The sequence below is a fragment of the Rhododendron vialii genome, chromosome 12a, assembly GCF_030253575.1.
Source record: "Rhododendron vialii isolate Sample 1 chromosome 12a, ASM3025357v1".
Classification (NCBI taxonomy): Eukaryota; Viridiplantae; Streptophyta; class Magnoliopsida; order Ericales; family Ericaceae; genus Rhododendron; species Rhododendron vialii.
The window spans coordinates 28,360,284-28,372,928 of NC_080568.1; the positions used below are offsets into that span (position 1 = coordinate 28,360,284).

Sequence of the window (12,645 nt, forward strand, 5' to 3'; positions counted from 1 at the left end):
CTTTGAGTTTGATCCTATCTTTTAATTTTTTTTATTGAGAAAATTGGATTTTGAATGAATATCGAAAAAAAGTTAGACAATTGTGTATCCAATATTCCCGTGATATTAACCGTTGATATTTAATAGCTTGTTAAGGAGAGCATTCATTTAAAAAATTATCTCGATCGGACCCCTACAGATATCAAAGTGCAAATATTATTTTAAAAATATAAATTGTTTTTTATATTTATCGGTGTCTGATTAAGATAAATTTTTAATAAATATTTTTCTCAACAAGTCCAACAATATCGGTAGTCCAGATCATAGGAATACAAGGCACATAACTGTCCAAATGTTTTTTCAATATTCATTAAGTAAGATCCTAAATTTTGAATGAAAAATTAAAACATTAAATCAATTACTTAAATTATTTAATTGAGTTGATTTTCTACTAATTCACTCAAAAAATTATTTTAATTTTTTTAAACGACACAAATTACTTGTGTGGGGGCCCTTACGTGAGCCTCACACAACCATTTGCATCATAGGAAATAGAGGGGAGCAAATGGTTGGCCCCCAAACCACATTATTTTGGGGCGTAGCAATCTACGACCATTGTGAGGAGATACAAGGGCTTGGCCTTTGAAGTATTGAAGTGTTTTGGAGTAAGTTAGGTTTGTCGTTTATGAGAGATAGACGGTTGAGATTAAAAACAAATATATGAACGAACTAGGTTAATGTTAACCTGGAATATGTATAGGTATTTTATAAGCTATTTGCGGGGATCCCAATTAAAGTCAGAGCACATGTCTGATATGTTATGTTGTTTACTTTAATGCATAAAACCTCGTCTATCGCTATCATTGTTCTTGCAGCTGGAATCCACCCGATTGCAGTGAAAATGTCCTTTTGGAATATTTTTGGACTGTAGAAAGCAATGTCCAGCAAGAACCATGTGGTGGTCAGGTGGTGGTTCCAAGCATAGTGGAGACCGTGGCGATGAAGAAATTGCTTGGAAAACAAGCCGAATAAATTTCCCTGCTCTTCCGCCATCTTTTCGACATTTTCTGGCTCTGCTTCAATCTCAACCTGTAACACGTTCGCAGTAGCTTGTTTGGCATTCTTGGCTACAAGAGCGGTGTAATGGGCAGTTTCGGGCCCGTTCCAGAATCTCAAAAAAAAGTACTTATTTTCAAATAAGTATTTTTTTTTATATTTTTTAAGTTTAAAAATAATGAATTTACTAAAATATAAAAATATGCAATATAGATCTTGTTTAATCGAGATCTTATAGACGATGAAAAAAAATTAAAAAATTTATTTTCGTATACACATTATTTTTAAGCTTTGAAAATTGAAAATATGCATTTATTTTTTAAAAAGGTTTGTCGAATGCGCCCTAAGTCGAATTTAATTGTTTTTACCCTCCACTTAATAGGGTGAACATTACCCGCTTTCATATTGGTTGAAATTGTGGGGATTCCAATTCAAAGGCCCACCCAACTGTGCGGGCACATTTTGTGTCCCTGTCATAAACAAAAAATAGTAGAAACCTAAAAGCGTGTTCATGCTTTCAAGTTTATAAAGAATCACAAAAATGTGAAAAGGATCAACCAAAAGAAGCCATTCTGAATTCAAGTAAAGTAAAGAATAGTCCTCTTCCTTTCTTGGAGACTAGGGTCTTCCCTCCAAAACCCAAAAAACTCCAACTTCTGCAAAAAGTTTGGAATAAGAATGCAAGAATTCACAAGAAAAGCTACGCTATACTTGAAAAATGGCCACCCTGAAAACTCAGAAACTTGAGAGATCAGCTCCTGAATTTTCTCACCTTATATACGACAGAAAGCAAAACCCGTTTTGATTCGCTACCAGTTCGAGACCCAAGAACCAAAGCCCACATCTCATCAATGACGGACATTGGAGGAAGACGACAGGCGTCTAGCAGTGATAATAGCTTAGTTGAGGAAATTGATCCTCCTTCGGCTTGGACAGAGGATTCGAGTTGTCACTATTTGTATGTTCATGTTCCTGGTAATATTCAAGCTTTGTCTACGTGCTTTTTATTTTTCTGATTCACATGTGTAGATGAACAGAGGCAGGAGTCGCAACCTCCCAAGTGGTAGTAATTGACCCAACGTTACTGCACTGGTTCAAGTCACGAGAATCACCGTCTCTGTCAAAAATTATACTAAAACATGCTGCTACAATCAGGAGTCTTTGCATGCACTACCTGTATATATAGATAGACGTATAATAGGCGTAGAGGTCCAGAAAGCCTCAGAGAATATCTGCCCAATTGCCCAGAATTCATGGTGTCACCATTCAAAAAAAGCCTTTTAACACTTGCACATCTCTGTTATTTGGAGATGCATTTTGCCTCAATTTAAGGGCACTGAGACCTAAGCCCTGGGCCATGGCATGGACATGAATACAAGATTTCTTAGGAATGTTTTGCCATGGAAAGGAGGGGTAAGTTGCTTATAAAACATTACGGTCATCAAAATCATTGTCCCCGTTCGTTTTCTGTGTTTGAATCAGTTTATCAGCACAATTTTCAGTAGACAATTTTTTTGGAAATATGAACAATCATCATTTTCACAATCCCTTTACATGCCAAAACCGAAAGCAAAAGTTCTCGAAAATGTTCCCTACCCAGTTCACATAAACAAGAGGCATGTCTTAACCTTCTGGCTAATATCAAAGAATTATCCGATCATCATAATTTTTGGTGTGGTTGACGTTCTCGATGAGGTCTTAAAAATGCACGGTCTTCATAATCAACGTGGACTGGGGAAGGGCCCACAAATAGGTGGACTAAAGAGGATCCAAGTCCTAACATAAACAAGAGGCATGTATGTCATTAACTTTCTGACTGTTACCTCTTCAGGTTTCAAGAAGGAATGGTTGAATATTCAGGTTGATGACCGCAGTCATATAATGGTCGGGGGAGAGAGACAGACCGAGAACAAAATTTTCCGCTTCGAGCAGACGTTCAAAATCCCAGAAAACTCGGACACTGAAAAAATCAGTGGAAGATACGAAAGTGAAATTCTTTATGTCATCGTCCCAAAGCTAGTCAAAGACAAGGAGAAGGAACCTCTGAACGCAGCTACTGACGACAACATTAGAGGAAAACAGCATGAACACAAGCGCGATCAAGAAGAACATGATGAAAAGCACAGGCACCATCAAGAAGAACATGACAAAAAGCACAGGCACCATCAAGAAGAACATGATAAAAAGCACAGGCACCATCAAGAACATGATGAAAAGCACAGGCACCATCAAGAAGAACAAGATGAAAGGCACAACCATGAGCACGATAAGGAAGAACACTACGGTGGGGGCCACATCAGCCATCATGGTCAGAATGACGATGACAAGAAAGTGGTTGAGGAAGGAGGTTTTCAGGGAGTACCTACAGCGACATGGACGCTGGCAGGTGGTATTTTGGGAAGTGTTGTGGACATTCTAAGTAAGAACAAGGGGATTACTGTTACTGCTGTGCTAGCATTTGCACTAGGGGTGTTATTGTCTCAGAAGTTCCAATCGAATGCTGGAAGTGAGGGAGGCCTTACACCAATGTAAGCATGTATACATGGTGATAAAAACTAATATGTAAGCATACATCCATTCTAGTAGGTCTAGTTATGTGTATGTTTATACCAGATCATACTGTAGGCTTGAATAAATGTCTGTACCCAGAAAATAGAAACTCGGCAGAGAAACTTCGAATATATGCAATGTGATGTCTACTTGTCTAATATTTGTGTGTCCTTTCATATTAATTGCACCGGTTACCTTGTAAAATTTGGACAAGTTGGTACATAATCAGTGCAACTACAAGGCCCTGGGGTTCAAATCCCGCTGACCCCGCCTTCTCCCATCCCCATAATATGATATACTACCCTGTATCTTCTATAAACAAGTGCAGTTGTCATAATGCAAGAAAATGAATATTAAGAGCATATATCGCCTCAACGAAATAAAATACTTTTCCCAATATGTATATTGGCAGAACAAATAAGGCCAAGTTGAATTAGGTGGATGACAAGTTCAGTTACAAAGCTCGTGTAAAAAAAAAGCCGATAACAGGGGAAATGATTTTGCCACTCCCTTTTTTGTTAACGCCACTCCCCTGCAAGTGTATTTTTGCAGCAAAAATACACTTGCAGGGGAGTGGCGTTGACAAAAAAAAAAGAGTGGCAAAATCAGCAGCCTAACACAGCAATGGCATGGATTTCCGAAGTGGACAACGAAATTTACCCACTGAACTCTACTTGGAAGAGTACTCAAAGATGTTAAAAATTCAGCACATGCAGTTTTTACATTTGGCAGGATATATATAACTCTTCAAAAAACAGAGGGAAACACATATATGAATCAGAGTTATTGAACTGAAAAATGCAAACGAATATATCTCTATAAATCAATCAGAGTTATTAACTGAACAACGCGATGGCTTTCTGAATTATCTACAGGCAGTAATGACCGCAACTGACATCAATCGTAGTAAATGAACCTTTTCAAATATCATGAACATGATTTTTGTGCTCGTCAGAAGCTGGTATCCTGTCTTCAAGACGGGATGTAGGGATTATTGACGGAAGTAATAACACACGTGGTTGTAGAGTCGCTGTTTATTTCCCTGAATAACATTTCGAACCTCGAACATGGATGGATCACAAATTTGAGAGGAAAAGCATCCTTTCGTTTCCATTTAAGTGAGATTGAATGGGAGATGTCTGTAAAAACATGCGCTTTTTGGCAGTGATAAACGAGCAGTCAATTATCAGCCTTCATTCTTTTGTTTCTGATCTCTTCCTGGAAGTTGGGATAATTAAGCATGAGGAAATACATTTATGTCAATACCCAGATAACCTACGAAATATAAATGGTTAGACTAATCACACACCATTTGTATATTATTATATCATCATCTCCATCATCACATGGGCAACAAAAGAATGACGGATATTATCCCAATACACAGTGAAATTCAGATATGGCCAACAAAAGCCATCTATTCTTTACAATCACTCACAATAGCCTATCTGAATCAAATTTTAAGGACAACTACATGCTCAAGTGTTGATATTATGCTCCAGAGGGCAAAGTCGTATGGGTATCCTAAAGATCCAGGCAAAGGTAGTTTGAGAGCAGGCTAAAACAATACACAGGATCAAGCAATTTAAATACAGAAAGTTGGTATTTTCCGTCGTGACCAATGAAAACCATATCTCTACACAAAGTCTAGTACAGATGTAACTTCGCACGAACACAAGAGTGGACAGAAGTATACTTATCTGGAAATACAAAAAAGGAACAAAAAGAAGGAAACATATACAAGTAAGGATTGTGAGTTACTCAATCTTTCTGCTGTGGTTTGAACTCATCTGGTAGTAGGAATAAGCCACAAACACAAGCATCAATTCAAAATCACTTTTATTTATCTAAAAAGGATCAGATTCCATTACCAGTTCATAACCTACAAAAGGTGAAGCACTGCATATATATTCCACTAACGACCAACACAAGACGAGGAAATGAGTTCGAAGCTTCTTCAATTTGTGTGTCACTTTAATATGGAATGTCCACATGGCACAACCAGAGCTCTTGTGCCTGAAGCCATCAGTAATTGGATTAGCAGTTGTTTTTTAATGTACATAACTTCCAAATAAGTTGCTTTCCCTACTTTTCAGTCTGTGGGTCCTTCAGTTTTCCAGTTTCTATATCCAAGCAGACACCAGTATGAAGCTAGCTATGTTGTTTTGTCTCCTTAGTGATTCACATGTAATCGATTAATGTCTTATTTTCTGACGTTAGTAACCAAAGACTTTATCTTTCGCAATTGACATAGTCTAGTCTAATACCGAATCAGTACATCTTGCAACGGCATCCAGTTGTAGTTGAGACTTGACTAAAGAAAGAGTAAAAGGAACAGATCAGCAACAGTTTTAATAGGTTTCTTTTGAATCCAAATATAATCCCATCCCAGTACAATTAACAAACTTTTAAGATTTAGGTAATTAGGTTAGCATGTTGCAGTTTAATCTAATTTGAAGCAGGCTTACGGTATGCTTGGAACTTGTGGAACAGACATGAAACTCAGGAAAGTAAGAGAAGGCGAATGAGGGAGAAATTAAAAGAAAAGAAAGTTTATTTTCTCTTATTTGGTTTTGCAAAAAAAAAAAAAGAAAGGAAAGGAAGAAAGGAAACTATTTTCTCATGCTTGATTTTAAAGAGCAAAGGGAAGAAAATAATATGCAATGTGCCAATGTGAGTGTAAAAGAGAAGAGGAAGAAATAATGAAGGAAAAGGGAAGGGAATTGACTTTTCACTGCTTTCAGTTGAATTTTTTCTCTTTTCCTTTCCTTTTCTACCAAGAACCAAACAGAGAAGAAAAATAGAATCCTTTCCCTGAAGCGGTGTTCCAGTAAATTTTCGGCCATTGATCACGGGACACTGTTACGAGACGAGAGGATTCTCACAGGATCTAAATAGCAGGAAATGCACTGGATCACTTATTATTATACAGAGAATTTGAACTCATGTTCCAAACAGAGTGTTAGCCTCCCAATGCAACCTAGGAAATTATAGGCTCAATTGTGAACTTAAATTGTCCTGATCCTCTCTCACTTGACACAATCTACTTGACAGCTATGGAGTTGAAAATGGGTATACGAGAATAAGGGTCCCGAAGCAATAAAGTGGGATGCTTAGTCCTCAACTTTATTCAAAAATGTTCTTTCTTGCTTTTGACAAAAAGGAGGGGCCTATTGTTCGGTGGTGGAATCCTGTGCCTTGCTGAAGCATCTTGGTTCTGGAATGGCTACGTGTGGTGAGATTTGGTTTTCATTCCAAGAACAGGAATGAGTTAAAGAACAGTAATAACTAAGCTACATAAAAAGAATCCGGGAAGGGCCTGGAAGCGACCCAGACTAGACCGTCCAGTGGCTCCAGTCTAAGGACCGGAGAGGATCCATTCCAAAGAACATATACCTCAGTCAAACAATATACCCGGGGCATATTTCGAGAAAATTAAATCCCAGGTGAATGATTTCAAAATATGTATAAAAAAAAATTGATGTACAGAAGATAGTCTTGTGGAATTTTTTAGCAAATATGTTGTGCTGGACTTTGAATAGATATGACATGAAAGTACAATTAAAAATGCTATAAGTGGAAGTTAATGCCAGTAAAAATGCATTTATATACCAAAACACAAAAATCAACAACTAATAAAATATGCATTAACAAGATACTATAGTTAACACATGGTCCAACCAAAGAGATACCACCAAATATAATTGGATGAAGGATAACTTTAGGAAGTGATATTTTATCTTCTCCTGTCCCACAGCATTTCTATTACTGCTGGTCTTAACAAAAAACAGGTCCATAATTACTTTTAATGAATGGGCCTTACTCCAATTTGTTTTTAGGTCATCAGACTACTTTGCCAGGCATTTTGCTCGTCGTAATTCCCAACGGGCCTTTCTTCCGGCCGACGATGGTGAATCCAGCATTGCCATTTTTGTCACTCATAAATCTACAAAACGAATCCTGAAAGACAAACGATAGTGTTACTGATTAGTTCAGGTACTTGGAATTGATGGGAATCCGAAGCTAATAAGGTTGTATTAACTAAAAGCAAATATCACCCAACATGATTTTTGTTACAATTAACTTTCTGACAAATTCTTAAAAAATAAACAGTTTCGATCATTGAAGCAAGCTAAAAAAAGGCCCACAAAGACCCTAAGCGGACAGACAAGTGAGAATCCAAACCCACAAATTTAGAATCTTATTCTATATTCCAAGAGTCTTAATTAGCAATCCACACTTCAGGAAAGACTAGAATATTTTACCCCACCGAATAATCAAATCCATATATTCTATGGCATCGAGTGATAGACTTAGGCTCCGTTCTGCAACCTTAAATAAGCCCTTATTTTTTAAGAAGGCAATTTCAAGTTAAAAAATAATGTGTTTACGTAAATAATTTTTCTATCAATATGGATCTTGTTTGATAGATCCTATCAAGATCTTTTATACAGTGCAAAAAAAATTAAAAAATTATTTTTCATTTACATTATTTTTTAGTTTAAAAATGTGAAATAAACTGTTTGTTTTTAAGAAGGTTTCTGGAACGGGCCCTTAGAACCTTTACAGCATAACTTAATCCAATTCTAGAGACTAGCAACACATGACAAAATCACAATCTAATGCAATACTCACCCATTCAACATAGCCACTAGCTCAAGCGATTCAATTAGACAATTAGTATAAATATAGATCCCAATACTTTTTTTTCGGGTAATGTAGGGTGTCCCAAGCCAAATCTCGAAATAATTCTTAAAATTCATCTCACAGTCTTTTGATATGCTTACTTTTGATATGCTTACTTGTAGGGTAAGATGATCCCAAAAATTGCTTGTCAAGATAATCAAACTTGTAATCTTAGGTGAGAAAGAAACTCGTAAATCGGGTTAATACATACCAATACTTACACAGAGAAGAGATGTATTTATCACAGTTCGCAATTTGGGAATGGAATGGTCGACAGGTAGAGGTGGTTTGAGCCTTTGAGGAAGAACCCATAAAGGAGGGAAGCCGAAAAGTTGAAAGAAAAACTTCACGAGAGAGAATGGAATCCAATCTGTCTCTCTCTCTCTCTCTCTAAAAAAAGATGTCTCTCTCTCTAGGTATATATATTTTCGGATAGATACACTGCCAAGCATCAGCAGCAACCAACCACCTCAACAACATCCCCCGCCAAAAACATTCCCGAATCCCAAGAAACAGAAAACACGCTACCAAAAAATCGGAAAAATCCAAAAAAAAAAAATTAAAAAAAGGAAAAACCACCAACGGAAATACTACTCCAAAGCAAGGAACCAATTCAAAAAGGCCACAGCAAAAAGCCAACACTCCCCACCACCACCACCACTCACCCTTCATCTCCTCCGCCATCAACGGCCACTCCTCCCCAACCCACCACCGCAAACCCCCCAAAAATGACACCATGACGACGTCGTCCTCTATCCATCCCCACCCGCCGAAAACCAGACGGAAACTAGTCGTCGACGTCGAGAACGCCAAGGACCTCCTCCCCAAGGACGGCCAGGGCAGTTCCAGCGCCTACGTGGTGCTAGACTACGACGGCCACAAGAAGCGAACCTCGACGGTTTACAGGAACCTGAACCCGGAATGGAACGAGACGGTCGAGTTCGACGTCTCGGACCCGAGCACGATGGAGTACGAGGTGCTCGAGGTCGAGGTCTTCAACGACAAGAGGATGAGTAGCGGGAACGCGAGGAAGAACCAGTTCCTCGGCCGCGTAAAGTTATACGGCAGCCAGTTCAAGAAGAAAGGCGAGGAAGGCTTGGTGTACTTTCAGTTGGAGAAGAAGAGCGTGTTCAGTTGGATCCGAGGAGAGCTAGGGTTGAGAATTTACTACTTCGATGAGGTTATTCAGGATGATGAGCCGAGAAATGATGGTGATAATACTAATGTGCAGCCGGAGAAAGAGGCGGAGCACCACCCGCCGCCGTTTGCCACGGTTGTCGGGGAGGAAGGGAGGGTTGTGCCGTCGGAAATTGCGATGGAAGGATCGCAGTTTCCACCTATGGTGACGATAGAGGAGTCTCCTCCACCGGTGGTGATGGTTCACCAGTCAGACCATCACCACCGGTATTATTATCACCAGGAGCCTCCGCCGTCGCATCAACCGGAGCCTCCGCCGTCGCATCCTCAGCCGCAGCCGGAGTATTATCCAGCGGAGGTGAGGAAGATGCAGTGTGCTACGGGGAGGAATACTGGAGGAGAGAGTGAGAGAGTTAGGGCTTATAACAGGCGGCCGATGAACGGAGGAGATTATGCTCCGAAAGTGATTAACAGCAAGTTTAACAACGGTGAGCCGGAGAGGGTGTACGGCGGACTCGTCGAGCCGATGCTGTATTTGTTTATAAGAATCGTGAAAGCAAGGGGAATCAATCCGAGCGCGGAGGCTCCCTACGTGAAGATCAGAACGTCGAGCCACTTCGTCAGATCTAAAACGGCGTTGCGCAGCAGCCCCGAGTGGAACCAGGTCTTCGCCCTCGCTCACAACAAATCAGACGCGAGCTCCTCGACGCTGGAGATCTCCGTCTGGGACTCGCCGTCGGAGAATTTCCTCGGCGGCGTCTGCTTCGACCTCTCCGACGTCCCCGTACGGGATCCGCCCGACAGCCCTCTCGCTCCTCAGTGGTACCGCCTCGAAGGCGGCGGCGGCGGAGGAGAAGGTACAAATTCCGGTGCCGTCTCCGGCGATATACAGCTGTCAGTCTGGATCGGGACTCAAGCGGACGACGCTTTTCCCGAGTCTTGGAGCTCGGACGCGCCTTACGTGGCCCACACACGCTCGAAGGTTTATCAATCGCCTAAGCTGTGGTACTTGAGAGTGACGGTTATCGAAGCTCAGGATCTCCACATTGGTTCGAATCTACCGCCGTTGACTGCTCCGGAAATCCGAGTCAAAGCGCAGCTAGGGTTTCAGTCGGTACGGACGCGGCGAGGAGCGACTAACAGCCACTCGACGACGTCGTTTTTCTGGTACGAAGATCTCGTCTTCGTCGCCGGCGAGCCGTTGGAAGACACTCTGATACTGCTCGTTGAGGACCGCACGGGGAAGGATCCGGTGCTCTTGGGGCACGTTATGATTCCTGTGGCCTCAATTGAGCAGCGATTGGACGAGCGCCACGTGGGGTCCAAGTGGCTTGGTTTGGAAGGAGGTGTGGGGGGTGGTCATGGTGGTGGTGGCGGCGGCGGCGGCGGCGGCGGGAACTACTGCGGGCGGATACACCTGAGGATGTGCTTGGAGGGCGGGTATCACGTGCTGGAAGAGGCGGCGCACGTGTGCAGCGATTACCGGCCGACGGCGAAGCAGCTGTGGAAGCCGGCGGTTGGGATTTTGGAGCTGGGGATCCTGGGGGCTCGTGGGTTGTTGCCGATGAAAACCAGGGGCGGAGGGAAAGGGTCTACCGATGCTTACTGTGTCGCGAAGTACGGGAAGAAATGGGTCCGGACCAAAACCATCACTGACAGCTTTGATCCACGCTGGAACGAGCAGTACACGTGGCAGGTTTATGACCCCTGCACTGTTCTCACCATTGGGGTGTTTGACAACTGGCGTATGTTTTCGGACGGAACGGAGGACAAACCTGATTTCCGTATCGGGAAGGTCCGGATCCGGGTCTCTACCCTCGAGAGCAACAAGGTCTATACCAATTCGTATCCATTGCTGGTGCTGTTGAGGACCGGGTTGAAGAAAATGGGCGAAATTGAGGTGGCCATACGGTTTGCTTGCCCGTCTTTGTTGCCAGAAACGGGCGCGATATACGGGCAGCCATTACTTCCTAGAATGCACTATCTTCGTCCGTTGGGGGTGGCTCAGCAGGAGGCATTGCGTGGGGCCGCCACAAAGATGGTGGCAGCATGGCTGGCTAGGTCGGAGCCTCCATTGGGGCCTGAGGTGGTTCGGTATATGTTGGATGCGGATTCGCACACTTGGAGCATGAGAAAGAGCAAGGCCAATTGGTTTCGGATCGTTGCGGTTTTGGCTTGGGTAGTTGGGTTGGCGAAATGGTTAGACGAAATCCGAAGGTGGAGGAACCCGGTTACAACTGTTCTTGTCCATTTGCTTTACTTGGTGCTTGTTTGGTACCCGGACTTGATTGTCCCGACCGGATTCTTGTACGTGACTTTAATCGGCGTTTGGTACTATCGGTTCAGACCTAAAATCCCGGCCGGTATGGATACCCGTTTGTCCCAGGCTGAAGCGGTGGATCCGGACGAACTAGACGAGGAATTCGACACCATACCCAGTTCGAAACCGCCCGAAATACTCCGGGTCAGGTACGACCGGCTGAGGACACTGGCTGCTAGGGTCCAAACAGTGCTGGGTGATTTTGCAACACAAGGGGAGAGGGTTCAAGCCTTGGTTAGCTGGAGGGACCCAAGGGCCACCAAACTGTTCATAGGGGTGTGTTTGGCGATCACAGTGACACTCTACATGGTGCCACCAAAGATGGTGGCAGTGGCTCTTGGATTCTACTTTTTGCGCCACCCAATGTTCAGAGACCCCATGCCACCATCAAACTTGAATTTCTTTAGAAGATTACCCAGTTTATCTGATAGATTAATGTAGTTGTAGAAGATCAATAATCACTTGGGTAAAAAATCAGCCCCTTTTAGGCTCTTTTTGGGGACCCAGAAATTGTGGGGGATTTGTGGTGTTGGAGAGGTATCTGAAACTGTTTTTGTTTCTAATATTTGGGCTGAAAATGGAAAAGGGTTTTGGTTAATAATAACATGGGAAGGAGTGAAAAAAGTTGGGAGCTGAAAAGGGGACAAAGGTGGGGGAGGAAGTTTTTCCTTTTTCTTTTTGTAGTTGAATTGATGGGCTCACTGTTTGAAAATGGAGAGATCAAAAAGGGGGAGCAAGGAGTAGTAGATTGAGGAAAATAGGGTTATTAGATGAAACATAATGGCAAAGTTTGAAATGCCAGTGATTTTTTTGCTGTAGTTTGTTCTTCGATAACTCGGATGTTCGAACCAATTTTGGTGTAGTTTATTGCCGGAAGTATTAGCATTGAATTGCACTCTAACTTGTAAGATTTGCTT

The 12,645-nt window shown here is 42.0% G+C and overlaps 2 protein-coding genes across 3 annotated transcripts; both read left to right on the top strand.

Annotated features, from left to right (window-relative positions):
- Positions 1-1,547: 1,547 nt before the first annotated feature.
- LOC131310906 (uncharacterized) lies at positions 1,548-3,743 on the top strand. 2 transcript variants are annotated; one of them, XM_058338172.1, is made up of 3 exons: positions 1,551-2,010; positions 2,867-3,227; positions 3,258-3,743. In XM_058338172.1, the coding sequence occupies exons 1-3, from the start codon at positions 1,887-1,889 to the stop codon at positions 3,565-3,567; spliced, it is 795 nt and encodes a 264-aa protein (XP_058194155.1). In that variant the 5' UTR covers positions 1,551-1,886; the 3' UTR covers positions 3,568-3,743. The 2 variants fall into 2 exon arrangements, with proteins under 2 accessions (XP_058194154.1, XP_058194155.1); XM_058338171.1 differs by having other exon boundaries at positions 1,548-2,010; positions 2,867-3,743.
- Positions 3,744-5,637: 1,894 nt separating this feature from the next.
- Positions 5,638-12,645, top strand: LOC131311147 (protein QUIRKY). The gene has a single exon (XM_058338481.1). It carries the CDS (start codon positions 9,008-9,010, stop codon positions 12,167-12,169), a length of 3,162 nt encoding a protein of 1,053 aa, XP_058194464.1. The 5' UTR covers positions 5,638-9,007; the 3' UTR covers positions 12,170-12,645.

Excerpts from the sequence above, each read along its gene's own strand:
- LOC131310906 (XM_058338171.1), top strand. The coding sequence starts at position 1,887 with ATGACGGACATTGGAGGAAGACGACAGGCGTCTAGCAGTGATAATAGC. Across the intron at positions 2,011-2,866 it reads TTTGTATGTTCATGTTCCTG|GTTTCAAGAAGGAATGGTTG; the intron begins GTAATATTCAAG and ends TTACCTCTTCAG.
- LOC131311147 (XM_058338481.1), top strand. The coding sequence starts at position 9,008 with ATGACGACGTCGTCCTCTATCCATCCCCACCCGCCGAAAACCAGACGG.